The 13932-nt window shown below is 39.8% G+C and overlaps 2 protein-coding genes across 7 annotated transcripts in view; one reads left to right on the top strand and one right to left on the bottom strand.

Annotated features, from left to right (window-relative positions):
- PFKM (phosphofructokinase, muscle) overlaps window positions 1–5495 on the bottom strand; it is a 37427-nt gene extending 31932 nt beyond the window's left edge. The window contains exon 1 of one of the 2 annotated variants that reach the window (XM_037061139.1): window positions 5478–5495. Coding sequence is in view for 1 of the 2 variants with exons in the window: in XM_037061137.1 (XP_036917032.1) it covers window positions 2667–2766 (100 nt within the window). In the remaining variant the exon portion in view is untranslated. Of the gene's footprint in view, window positions 1–2666; window positions 2790–5477 lie in introns of those variants that run through there. The other variant, XM_037061137.1, reaches the window with a different exon arrangement.
- Window positions 4820–13932, top strand: part of SENP1 (SUMO specific peptidase 1) — a 56055-nt gene continuing 46942 nt past the window's right edge. The window contains exons 1-4 of one of the 5 annotated variants that reach the window (XM_037061142.1): window positions 4820–4862; window positions 9521–9566; window positions 11732–11862; window positions 12861–12945. In XM_037061142.1, coding sequence (XP_036917037.1) covers window positions 9563–9566; window positions 11732–11862; window positions 12861–12945 — 220 coding nt within the window. In that variant the 5' untranslated portion in view covers window positions 4820–4862; window positions 9521–9562. Of the gene's footprint in view, window positions 4863–4893; window positions 5496–7108; window positions 7307–9520; window positions 9567–11731; window positions 11863–12860; window positions 12946–13932 lie in introns of those variants that run through there. The other 4 variants (XR_005068672.1, XM_037061144.1, XM_037061141.1 and 1 more) reach the window with 4 other exon arrangements.

Raw genomic sequence — 13932 nt, 5'->3', positions numbered from 1 at the left:
AAAATTTTGGAAAAGTAGAAGCTGGTAAAAAACTCCCCACACATTTTGCGGTTTATAACTCCAAGAATACAGCTGGAGGCTAAAATGAGAGAAGTAGCCATCTCTCCCCTAAGACCAACTCCTGTGTTTTCGCTGACAGTGTTTTCAAAAAATCACTGCAGTACTTAGTATACCTTAATTAGGCAAAGGAAAGGAAATGTCATTCCGTTACTCATAGCCTTATCTCCAAGACACTTGATTCTTTAGAGCCCTTTTTTAGTCCTGGCTCAGTCACCCCTATGAGTTCCTGGAAAACTAAATGAGCACAGATCAAGGGTACATCATCTCAAAAGTCACCTAGAGAACCTTTAGTTCAATTGGGGTGGAAGTCCCAGAAAAGAAGAATTTTCTCAAAAGTACTTAGGTCTTGCCTATGGTCACCTTAGTTCAATCTCTAAACTTGAGGATGCTACTTTCTGACAGTTAAATTAGTCAAATTGAACACAACATAAAAAATAGCTAATGGAAGAAATATGCCACATAAATAGGAATAAATGTCTTCCTGATAAGAATCTTGAGAAACCCCTATTCATTATTAATTCATTCATACATTTAACAAATAATTTACTTACTGAGGACTCATTATGTGCTAGTCACTGTGCCAAGTACAAGTACTAAGATATAGTAAGCTTTTCCTGAAATTTATAATCTAGAGGGACTATCAAAGGTTCTAGGAAGTTTACATTTCATTGAACCTGGATATAATTGAAGAAATCAATGACCAAATTAACAATTGTAATATATCAAGTTCTTATGACATGTTAGTATATCACGTTCTTATGATGTGTTAGTTGAGGGTAAATGGAGCAAAAAAAATTGAACCTGGATAGCATGAATTTGGCAGTGTTTATTTAATAGTCTTTGAGATAAAAATAAGGGTAAGATACAATACCCAGCAATAGACAAATGATAGGATGAAACAACCATAGCTCCTTAAAAATGGATTTTCCTTAACTTTATTCCTAAATTCCATCCCACCAGAGCAGGTAACTTGCCCCTTCCAGTCCATCCTCAACCCAGGGGCCAAAATGATCTTTTAAAAACACAAATATGATACTTTCACCCTTTAGTGGTTCAGGAATGGTAAGACCTAGAACGCAGAGCATGATTTGGCTTAAACACAGTGTTTGTAGATCATTCTCCAGCTCCCCTTCCCCTCACTCAAGTCATACAGGCTTTCTCGACTCCTCCAGTGAGCCAAACCCCTTCTCATTTCAGAGCCTACTGTCTGTCCCTTTTTACTGAAAGCTCTTCCCTCTTTGCCTGACTAATGCAGACTCATATCTCAGGTCTTCCTGAGGGTTTCTCTGACTTCTCAGGCTCGATCAAGTCCCCTGTCTTATACTCTGATTACATGGTAGGTATTATTTTCCTTCATTGTACTGGCACCACTTTAATGATCTAACCATGTGTGCGATTATGTGAATACTATCTTACTCCTACAAAACTATAAACATCATGAGGGGAGGCAATGTACCTATTTTGTTTACAGTGCCTGTTACAGTGTGTGCAAGTTTCCTGGGAAGGAACAACAAGGAGGGAGATAAGAAGGAAAAAAAGGAGGAAATAAAATTGGGAGGCAGGCAGAGAGAAAGCAGAAAAGGAGGAATGGAGATCCGAGTGAGGCTAATTAAGAAGATATTTGATTCTTCATTTCTAGTGGGAAAGTTGGAAGAGTCAAATGTAGCTCTTACCTGAGGCCTCAATGCTTAAAGGTAGAAGTTGAACATCTGAATTTTTTCTATGGGATAATGCTCAGTTCAAACCACAGAAATAGGTCCAAATGGGTCATCAGAGCAAAGGGGGTCTGAGGTGAGTATTAGGCATTGAGCAAAACAGGAATGTAAAAACCAGGGAAGATGAGGGCAAATAAGAAAAAAATCTATCCAAATTCAAGAAACTGTAGGCCAAGGCCACCAGCTGGGCTTATTTCCTATACCCAGTGACTTTTTATGAATGAGCAAAGAAAAATCTGATTAAAGGGACATAAACCACACACATATTTGCCATATGTGGACAAAATAGGGGTCGCATACTACACCTGACAAACTCAGACTGACAGTAACCACACAGGATGGATGGTCTGAACATAAAAATTCCTAACTAAAAGGGAAGCACGGCAGGTAGTCATATCCTAGGCCTGTGGCTTTCTTGACAAAGGACAATCTTTACTTAAGTAAGCCTGTCTATTGTCTTTTTTGCATCTAAAATAACATACCTCTGGAATGTCAGAGCAATCTCTTTCAAGACCCCTCAGGGTACACCCACAGCACCACAGTAGACACCACAGAGCTCCTCATTGTTACGCTGTTCCTCAAATACCATCTTCATGTGCTGGGAATGTTCACTGTTAACTATCCTGAACCCACCAATGTAAGACAGGTATGTGTCTCTCCTTTTACTCTTTAACCAGTCTCAGAGATTTCCCTGTTATGCTTTCTCATGCTTCCCTAACCTACCACCATGGAATTTCATTTAATGTCCCTCAACATACAGTTTCTCCCTTGTCTTTTAACTCATATTTCAACTTTGGTAGGTCTATCCTAAATTATAATGCTGTGCATACATTCTTCACTTTCTAATACACCTTTCTATATTCCTCCCACTTGTTTAACCACATGCCTCACCATTTTCCAAAACAGGTGTGACTTCCATGGTGTCTGGATCATCCATAGCATCTAGATTCTTCAAAACATCTGTCTCAGGTGGTGGCTTTCGTATGAGCATGCTGGAAGTTGAAGCTTCCCCATCTGAGAAACAACATCTTTTGGTCACCCTCCAAGTGGGATTCAGGAAAGGAAATGCTCCTTATTCACTTTCATTTTCTCTATGCCTCTCAGCTATCCAGGGCCTTTATTTTCATAAATTCAGTGAAAAGTTAGAGAAGTGATGACTCTTCTCAACAACTGCCTTACCTCCAAAAGGTTCTACTCCTTTGACATAAATGGGAAAAAGCAGAATATGTAACTAGATTCGTCGAGACTCGGGTAGAATAGAAAGCCAGTTTTCTTTGGAACTCTTTGACTGGTTTTGGAATATCAATTACGTTGGCAACAAGGACTCCCATAGATGAGCCCAGGAAGGTTGAAATAATTCACAAAGGACAAGAAATCAACTACTGGCTCATGTGCTATAAAGCTCATTTTCCCTCAATTCCCAAGTCCTCCCTATCTTCCCAGGGCTTATCCCCCACATATCAGGCCAAAATCTCACCTGATACTTGTACCAGGAAAAAAATGACTGAGTGATATATATTTTATCATCGTGGGGGTGAAATAAACAAGGTCAGTTGACACCTAAAGTCTGTGTTTACACTAGTAAGTCTCACATCCTGTACTGAAACTCTCCGTAAGAGAACCCATTCTGTCACTAGGATGATCAGGAGACAATGGTACCTGTTCTCTGAGGAGTCCTGACTAACTGGCGAGATTGAATCACACACATAAAAAATTTCAGATGTAATTCCTCTTTACGCATGGCTATCTCCTAGAAACAGAGAGAGTTTAATCCAAAGGAACAGATTTGTGAAATGATTAAGATGGACAAAAGCGAGCCTTCTCAAGCCTAACAGGCTTTACAACCAGTCTAAAATTCAGCATATGAAGTGTTACAAATAATCTACATGTATACTTTTAACATGCAAAATCCACTGAACTCAGCAAACAGCCCCTTTTCCCAGCTGCTAAAAGGCTGAGGGCCTCCAGAGGCTGCCATTCTTCAAGTATGAGCTCAGACTGTGGCTCTCATCTGGATCTAGAGTGCAGGATGAAACAGTTCTCCTAGGCATCTAGACAGGGTCTGGGTCAGAGGCCCAATAAGTTGAGAGGCTTGGTTAAAAGCCTGAATGAACAAACATGTTTGTTCCGATTATTTTCTCTTAAAAAGTAGGGCACAGATTACAAGTTAATCAATTCAGTCACAGGAACAACGCCGGGGCCATTTAGTTCTTCAGCAGGCAGACCCCCTTGGTCCTTTCCTCTTTACTCTGAAAAGTAGATCTCTGGTGGACGCCCCCCAATAGCCTACACGCCTATGTGTAGGCTTACACCTACACTTGTGTTTTAAATTCCCCCAGAATTCTGCAAGGTTCTTCAGGTTTACAGTCTAACCTATGCCAATCCCGAGCTTTTGTTTTCCTTTTTTCTTTTCTCAAATGGCCAAGCGAGCGTGATGTGGTGCAAATAGTGCAGGACTACAAGTTAAAGAAATTTGTTTTCTAATCCCAGATCTTCCATGCACTTTTTAACTTTGGGAAATGACTTCACTTCTTTGAAACTATTAAACTAAATAAACTATCTCCCAACACCTGTACACGCCCTAACATTATGTGATTCTTAATAATACACAATATAGCCTGAGCTCGATTTAACTTTCAGGTCTTATATCTGCCAAGGTGGCCACAGGTGCCCGCGGATAAAAGGCCACGGAAAAAGCTGCCACGGAAACCAGAGCTGTAAGCAAAAATCGCTCAGCGGAACCAGAAAACGGCGGGTAAGGGAGTGAGGGGAACCGAGAAAAGCGAAGGACTAAAAGCGCACTAACAGTATATTCCGAGAACTAGAAAAAGCCCAACGGAAAGGGGAACAGAGAAATTAAGACTACAGCCTTAGATGCTTCCTTGGTTTCTGAGGCCTCGCCATACTGCGCAGGCGTTCCGCGAGCCCTTAACTGTGCTCTTTGACCTCCCGCCCAACCCCCTTCCTCCACAGCCACCAAGCGGCTCTTCCGGCGTTGTGGAGGCGATTCCGGTTCGCGGCCGTTCCCGGGTTTTGCGTTTCGCGCCCGGCCGGAAACCCCTTCGTATAGCAGCCGGTTCCGGTTCGGTGAGTGGCGGCGGGAAGCAGGGGGAGGGGTGAGGATGGAGGGAGCCTTGGCCGGGAGGCAGTGCAGCTCCGGGCCCCGCAACCTGGACTGGGCTAGGCGGAAGCGGGGACGGCACAGGGGACGGTGTTTTTTTCTCTGCCCCGCCCCTTGGGACCACCTCCTCTCCCTCCTGAAGTCCGACGGCGGCAATCTGGCCGGTGGCGGTTAGTTAGGCTTCCCGAGGCCGTTTTTTCAGGCCTTGTACTCTTGGGCGGTGGGGAGACGGTCTCCCTGCCGTTACAGCACCCCACGTCTCAGCGTCCAGTTCTCCTGGTGGAGGAACAGGCCGGTTGGGATTTCGGGGCTTTCCCGCCAGAGCAGGGTCATCTCTCAAGGGAAAGCTCTTTTCACGGGGAAGCTCAGCTTTCTGTTACACCTGCTTCATCTCCCGCCTTCCTTCAGACGTGAATTATATGTCTTTACTACTTCTGCGTCTCCGTAAACATTTCTCCAACTCTTTCACTCTGTGGTATCTCCCTGAGATGTGCTACTGCTAGTGCCACCACCAGAAAGAAACGTCTGGACCCTCCTGCCCAGGTTATGAAAATCCCCTTAAACTGCCACAGTTTACTTACCTGGCTCATCGCCTTCTGGTAATTCCCTTGAACCGTCTCTTGCTTGGTATACCCCAACGTGGTCTCTGGATGTGTGCCCAGTTCCTCTTGAGCTTGGTGATTTCTGCTTATCGGTGCCTCTGCAGTATTTGGACTTATCTTCTCGGCAATAACTTGCTCCTTTATCACTTTCAAGTCAGCCTTGTTAAAGTCATTTCATTTCACGTTTGGTACACTTATTATATTTGGGGTGGTGGTGATTCTTATAAAGTTTATGTAAAACCTTTTATAGGCTACCTATTTGACTTAGGGTCCTTGTTCTAATTGGATATTCTGGATGGAAAAGACTGGATCACCTCTTAAATCTTTATTCTTTATAAAGGTAATTTGTGTTAAGGACATATATTGAAAGATAAGTTACAGTAAGTTTGAAATTACAGTTACAGTGAAACCTTCAGCAACTCTTTAAGCATGATTCCTTAACTTTTTTCCAATTTAGAGATTCCTGCCCTTTCCCCTAGCCTCTAGTTCCATTGTGGAAGCCTCATTCATTTCATCTTCTGAAGCCTCATTCATTCTTACCTGATTCCAATTAATTATCCCAACTGCAAAAAAGGTCTTCATGTCACCCATCTGATGAGTTAAATCTAGAGGGAGGAAAAGGATTAAAAAAAAACAGGTTCTGCTACTTCAGGCTAAGGTGATGTAATTCTTAATGACTGCTTTTGGAAGTCTTCTTTACCTGACTCCTACACCTACCAATTGTACTGGCTTTATTTGCTTGCTGTAAGTATCCATTTATGGATCTGACTTCCTCCAGTAGACAGTAAGCTTCTCAGCAGCAGGGACCAATTCTTATTCTTCTAATCCCCAGTACCTTGTATGTAATTGTTCAGTGAATGTTTGTGTAAAAAGTTGAATGCTTAGTGTTTAAGGTGCTAGAGTGTTAAAGTGTTTCAGGCATTAAAGTCTAATTGGGAGAGTTACATGTAAAAATGTCAAAAGCAGAAACATGGTGTTAGGGACAAACTGTATCCCATACAGAGTTTTCCGGAGTTCAGAGTAGGGTGATTCACATGATCACCTCCACACCCTTTTTATATCATAAATTGTTCTAACCACATCTTGGTCCTGGATAAAGCTAATTGTACAGTGGTTCTCTGCAGTATGCATTTTCTAGTAACTTCATAGCTCTCAACATTCTCTCTTATAATCACCTCTTTGCATGTATGTGAGCTTCTAAATGTTTTGCCATACTAGTTATATTCTGTTACTGTCGGGACTTTGCCATTTTTTCTTTCAGATTTCCTATTATCTTCTGAAGTCAGTTACTAACTTGACTTCACCTGAATATATATAACTGCCTATATTCTTTCAGTAAAATAAATGACCAATGTGAACTAGGAAATGAATTACTAGAATAGTAACTTTTTAAAAAAAGATTTTATTTATTTATTTTTTTAAAAAAGATTTTACTTATTTATTTTTAGAGAGAGGGGAAGGGAGAGGGAAGGAAACATCAGTGTGTGAGAAGCATTGATCAGTTGCCTCTTGCACCCCCCAACTGGGGACCTGGCCTGCAACCCAGGCATGTGCCCTGACTGGGAATTGAATGAGCAACGTTTTGGTTTGCAGGCTGGCTCTCGATCCACTGAGCCACACCAGCCAGAGCTAGAATACTTTTCTTAAAAGAAAACAGTTTTTATGCTTGCAAGAATTTGGTGGCATCAAAGGTTCCAGATCCAGCATTTCATGTTGAGTCTTGGGATTAAATATCCCTTCTCCCTATGTAATTGCAAAGTGGCAAAAAGAAGGTATCATAGGCACACTGAAGCTGTTTGTATTAAAATGTAAATTTGGGGCTTTAATTATTAAAATGATGAAACAGCAGGGATTCCCCAGAGTTAGCTAAGGATTACTTTTTTCTTGCTAGAGTGTATGAATCCTTGAACAGGATATATTCAAGAATGTGAAGTTTTGTAATGTTGAAAGCACATTTGCTTGGAAATCAGGATATCTAGGTTTTTAAAATATATATATATTTAAGATTTTATTTATTTATTTTATAGAAAGGGAAAGGGAGAGAGAAAGAGGGAGAGAAACATCAATGTGTGGTTGCCTCTCATACGGGCCCACTGGGGACCTGGCCTGTAACCCAGGCATGTGCCCTGAGTGGGAATTGAACTGGCCATCCTTTGGTTTGCAGCCCGTGCTCAATCCACTGAGCTACACCAGCCAGGGCCCCAAATTTTTGTTTTCCCTTCTCCATCTGTGTAATTTTAGGCAAGTCACTTAACCTCTCTGGACATAATCTTTAAAATTCTATGATTTCTTGTCTGCTTCCCTTTTTACATCTAGCTCACTAGTGCAAGAGAAATTAAAGTAGGTGTTCTGCTGGACAACAGGCTTTTAAATTGGCATTCTTCTTCTTCTTTTTTAAAGACTTTATTTATTTATCTTTAGAGGGGAAAGGAAGGAGAGAAGTATCAATGTGTGGTTGCCTCTTGTGAGTCCCCTGCTGGGAACTGGCCTGCAACCCAGGCATGTGAGGGCAATCACATGGGAATCGAACTGCAATCGTGTGGTCTGCAGGCCCGCACTCAATCCACTGAGCTACGCCAGCCAGGGGCATTCTTCTTAATACAACAGAAAGGCTAGTGATGACAATTATGAAATGGCCTGATACAGTGAAATGTGGAAAAGCTACTGCTGGTTTATTAGCTGATAGGATTTCCCCCCCTTAATCTGAGACCCATGGAATTCTGCTTTATTGAAAAAGAAAGAAGGGGGGAAGAGTAACTGGGAGAATTTCCAGGTAGAAGCTTTATGTTAAGTAAGCATTTGCAAACATATATAAAGCCTAAATCTAAGGCTCAAATTCTTTGGGAATCCTCCCTGGCAAGACTAGGTAATCAGATGATTACTCTATTTAGTCTGTACCTGTGCCAAAAACAGCTGAAGCAGCCTTTCTTTGTGTGTGCACTTCGTTATCAGGACCATAAAAAATGCGTGTTATCTTCCACCAGTCTCCTTATTAGATTGAAGCCTGATACTGCTATGTGGTCATTGAAGTATTTGGTCTTTTTAAAAAATATGCTGATAGGGCCCTGGCTGGTGTAGCTCAGTGGATTGAGCATGGGCCTGCGAAACAGAGGATCGCGGTTCGATTCCCAGTCAGGGCACATGCCTGGGTTGCAGGCCAGTTCCTGGCAGGGGACACACGATTCATTGTGTGTCCTCGGCAGAGGCAACCATACATTGATATTTCTCTCCCTCTCTCCTTCCCTTCCCCTCTAAAAATAAATAAATAAAATATAAAAAAAATAAATAAAAAATATGCTGATAGGATTATGAATAATATCAGTGTGACTATCATCATCCCTACTCTCCTCGGAAACCTGCCAAGAAGCATGTGTACCACAGGGATGTTTATTAACCTAATTCCAAGGAGTTAGGCTTTTAACTTCCTTTTTCTGGGAAAATTAGATCTGTCAGAGGAGAAAGTAATTTCATATGGGCAAAGGGGCTTTGGTTTTTAGCAGTTTGGTTAATGATGGGGGAGGAAGTACTTAGTACAACTGCGAAGTATTCCTTGACTGTCCTCAGAGTATCAGTAGCTTTACATTTGGCTATTAAATGAGACATGCATGGAAGACAAATCGATAGAACCACCCCACTAGAGCTATGACTTGTTTGTGAAATGGTTCAGCATGAGGTAATGGCGAAAGTGTGGATTGGGGATGATTTCTTGATTGTAATTTCAGTGTAGTCACTAACCAGCTTGACCATATGCAAGTTAATCTCCAAAGGGTTGGCTTTCCCAGCTTGCTTCTTGCTGTAGTATTCTGTGATGCTGTGGGTAGTCCATAATTGCTGTTTGCTATAGCACAGATTGTAGAAATGTTTAAAACTACTTCAGGCCAGTTTTAGTCCTCATGTCTTCCCATCAAGTATGTTTTTCTCCGCTAGAGACAGAAACATCACTTCTGAGTGACTTCTTATTATGTAATTAAATGCAGGAGATGTTTCAGTGTGTAACATTTGTTTTCTGTCTTCTTTTATAGGACTTTGTCTCTGCTTAAGTCAGTGATGTGAAAAGACCTGACATGGGTAAGACTATGAAGTAGTCATTCAGTCCTTCTAGTTAGTTACTCTGATTAGTTAAGCTGGAGTGAAAGAATGGGTTTTCCTAACATTATTTTGTTTGTACTTTTGTGCTTAATAATTTTAAAGCAGATTTTGTACTAATTATGTAATACAGCATACTAAGCAATTTTCTTTTGCCTGATACTTTGTTTATAGCATCGTTTGTAAGTATCTTCTCATTCATTGTATTGAAAAAAACAAATACATAGTAGCAGACATTTACTGTGTACCAGGCCTTGTTCTAAGTAATTAAAATATATTCATTTAATTTCTTACAGTTGCCTTACAAGGGTATCTGTGACACCTACAAAATAGATACTGTTATTATCCTCGTTATATCAGTGAGAAAACTGAGACACATAGGTTGATAAACTTGACTAGGGTCACAAAACTGTAACTGGCAGAGCCAGGATTGGAACTCAGGTAGCCTGGTTCCGGGGTCCTTGTCCTTTAGTGCTATGTTATATTGGGTTGGCCAAAAAGTTCATTTAGTTTTTTTTTTTCTGTATGGTTCTAGTAGTGCTTAGCTGTCTTTAATGCCATTCGAAAAAATTTTGTTAGATTGTATTGTGATATCAGCATGCATTTAAAAAAAACTTATCAAAATTGGTGAATTTTTATGTAGCATTTTAATATTGAGTGTGGAAAAATGCGCAACGGTTTGGGCATATGCTGCTTTATTCAAGAAAGGTAAAAATGCTACTGAAGCAAAAAAAGACTTGTGAAGTATATGAAGAAGGTGCTGTGACTGATCGAACATGTCAAAAGTGGTTTGCAAAGTTCCTTGGCACTATTCACATTTTGGCCAAATAACTCTTTGCTGTGGGGCTGTCGTATGCATTGGAAGATGTTTTGCAGCACCCTGGCCTCCACCCACTAGAAGCCAGTCATGGGAGAGAGCTGACATACTCAAAATATTCAAATCAATAAAATTACTGGTAAAAATGAAAAACCTAAATGGACTTTTTGGCCAACCCACTATTTCCTTCTATGTGATAAATAATTTGATTAAGGAAAATTTTAAGTTTTATTTAGCTAGTGGCACTGACTGGAACATTTTGCACTGTTCTTAGCGCCTCGTGTTTGTAAAGAGGATCAGTGTACGGTCAGTAGCCAAAGTAAGAATAGGTTGAAAGTCTATCATTAGATCTTATAACATCCTCTCTGTTCTTTTTAAATTCACATTAGTCTTAATCTCTAGGTTTTGTTTTTTCCTTTTGCTTTGTCTACCTTTTCCCTCTCTCAGTCATTTATTTACCATTTTTCTCATTGATGATGTATCATTGAGTTCCCTTACTCTCATTTCTTCCTATTCTACCTTTTTTGTAACAAATTAACATAGGTCTTAAAAAATGGCTCTCCAGTAAGATTCTGCCGTATTGCAGTGCTTGAGCTGATATCTTTTAAGAGCTGTATGAATAAGTGTTGCTTTTTGCAGAAAATTTTTTTGATTAATTTTTATTTTTTTTTAATGTTTTAAAAACATACTTTTCAAAAATTATTTATTTATTTATTTATATTTAGAGAGAGGGGAAGGGAGGGAGAAAGAAATGGAGAGAAACGTCGATATACGAGAGATACATTGATGGGTTGCCTCTTGCACACCCCCAAATGGGGACCTGGCCTGCAACCCAGGCATGTACCTTGTCTGGGAATGGAACCTGCGACCTTTTGGTTCACAGGCAGGCTCTCAATTCACTGAGCCACACCAGCCAGGGCTTATTAAATTTTAAAGTGCTTTTTTGAATTAAGACAGAAGAAAAACTAATGCTAACAAGTGTTTATTTCTTGAATGATGAAATTTCCCCTCATTTTTTAATATTTAACATTTATGTGCAATTACAACATTAAAACTTTGGGGGAGGGAATGAATTTAGCTGTTAAACTTGTACAAGTTTTGAACTCTTCGGTAGATGATCTCAATTTTAAATGAGCCAGTTTCTGCACATGGGCCCCCTTTTTTTGACAGTTTTGAGATTTTTTTGCCAATGCTTATTTATGAAGGAGATGCTTTATTTAACTGTAGGGCTGGTCTTTGGGAATCATTTTCATTAGATGAAGAGACTGGTTTATAGGAAAGTCGTTACTAAAGACCTGTGTAACTTGAACTAATCCAACTCTTTCCCCAGATGATATTGCTGATAGGATGAGGATGGATGCTGGAGAAGTAACTTTAGTGAACCACAACTCCGTATTCAAAACCCATCTCCTGTCACAAGTAGGTTTTCCAGAGGACCAGCTTTCACTTTCTGACCATCAGGTTAGGAATATTTTCTTCCCTTAATCAATGAATTATTTTGGCTTAAGTTTTCATTTGATGTAGTTTAAATGCCAAACTCTAAAAGTACAAGCACATGTATAAACTTTTTAGAGTCAGTGATTCTAATGTTTGGAGCATTGTTGACACATTGCAGTTAAGACAAGAACCAGACTATGCATGAACTCTGATAGTAATGCCTTTGAGAGAACTGTTGTTTCTCGGAGCATTACAGTGACCAACACCAAGGCCTGTGTTGTTTTAAACTAGTATCTTAAAACTGCTGAGCATTAAATGGGATGTGTATATTTGTAAGTATACAGCAGCTCTGAGATTTCTCTGTGCTAGAAAGCTATGTTCTCAAAGAACCGCTGTTAGGAATGCAGAATTTCAGGCTTTATCCCATACCTACTGAATAGGAATCTACATTTTAAGAAATCTCCACTGAATTATATGCACATTAAAGTTTGAGGAGCATATTCATAACACAGTCTTTCTCAGTAGGAAAGACATTACTAATTTGTATGAGGTGATTCTTTGCTGTGTGAATCTGGCCTAAGCATAGCAGAATATTTCGCATGGTTGGCCCCTGTGTACTAAATACTTGTAGCATCTGCCTCCAATAATTATTTTAATAACTGAATATACATTCACACATTTCCAGATTTATACTGGGGTGCAGCACTAACCCTGATTGAAAACTCACTTTTCAAAAGAATCAAAACCAGGTTGATTTTGTCTGCCTTTCAGTATATGATACAACTGGCTTTCAGAATAGGATATACCAAATGCATATTTACCTTCTAATGCCTATTTTTACCCCTTGAAGCCTCAATCATTTTATCAGATTGTGTGTTTCCCTTTCTTATTAGTATGTTGTTTAATTTATAATATATAAAAATATAATTAATTAGATTGAATTCTGATATGTGTCATAATCTTGTTTAATGATACATTTGCTTTCAAAATATGATTTAAGAAAAATCTTCTGCTTTGTTTAGATATTACCTTCCAGGCAAGGAAATTTGGGCCGATCTTATACATGTTCTACAAGAAGTACAGCTTATAGTCCAAATTATTATTCAGGTATGACACATTACTTGCAGTCAAGACATTTATACCTTTCAGATTTCTTCCTTGCGTATCACTTGTGTTTACCATCTCTAAAAGTATGAAAGCATTGTCAAAACCAGCATAGCATTTTCTCCACTAAAATGTCATTTTAATTAGCTATGTGTGTGTCTGTGTGTATGTGGTTTATGTGATACTTTACTGATCTAGTCTCAACTATTTTTTAATAAAAGGGTTTTTAAAAATCTATTCCCCCTTTTGTTCATCATGCCATTGTAAAAAGTACTACAGCTTTTAGTTTTAGATATGCATATGTGATGTAAAAGGTACTTGTTTTGTATTGATTTAAAGCTCAGAGCTGGCCTATTTCTATTCTGCTTGAAACCATGAATTCTGAAATTTTAATTCTGCCCGACATTATCCCTCCCTCAGGGCAGGAAATGTTAACTACATGTCTCTGTCTAGCACCTGCCACAGCCATGCTTGCGTATTCAAGGGCTTGCCTATTTAACTTGTGATCCATGACAGAAGTCAGCATCTGCTAGGCTATTCTAGCCCTGGTCTGCCTGACTTTCATCCTCCCTTCCTAAGGTTTGGATTTCCAAAGATCTTCTGGCTCTGCCTTGGGGAAATGAAGAGCTGTTACTCATTAGCCTCCTGGCAGTGTGACCCAGGAAGATTGTAGTGTCTTCCACGTCTTTCACTCCTCCTGCCTCCCTTTCCTCATCTTGCCACAAATACGGGAATACTAGTAATACCGCCGAACCTACCTCCGTGGGATTTTTATAAGGATAAACTGAGATGATAACTATGAAATGCAAATAATAATTATTGTTGTTATTTGGCTTCCTCAGGATTCTTTGTCAGCAAGATGACATCTCCTCCCCTAAAAAGATGTTAGTATGATGCTCTTTTAGATTTATATTGTATTTAAATGTCATTTAGGTGGGTAGTAACTTATCTGGGCACTAGATTTTTCTCTCCAGAGATGGGAGATGGTCC

This window comes from Sturnira hondurensis, unplaced genomic scaffold (genome assembly GCF_014824575.4).
Source record: "Sturnira hondurensis isolate 20B ecotype Veracruz unplaced genomic scaffold, ASM1482457v3 Scaffold0013190, whole genome shotgun sequence".
In the NCBI taxonomy this organism is placed as follows: Eukaryota; Metazoa; Chordata; class Mammalia; order Chiroptera; family Phyllostomidae; genus Sturnira; species Sturnira hondurensis.
This window is presented reverse-complemented; position numbering and strand designations above follow the sequence as displayed.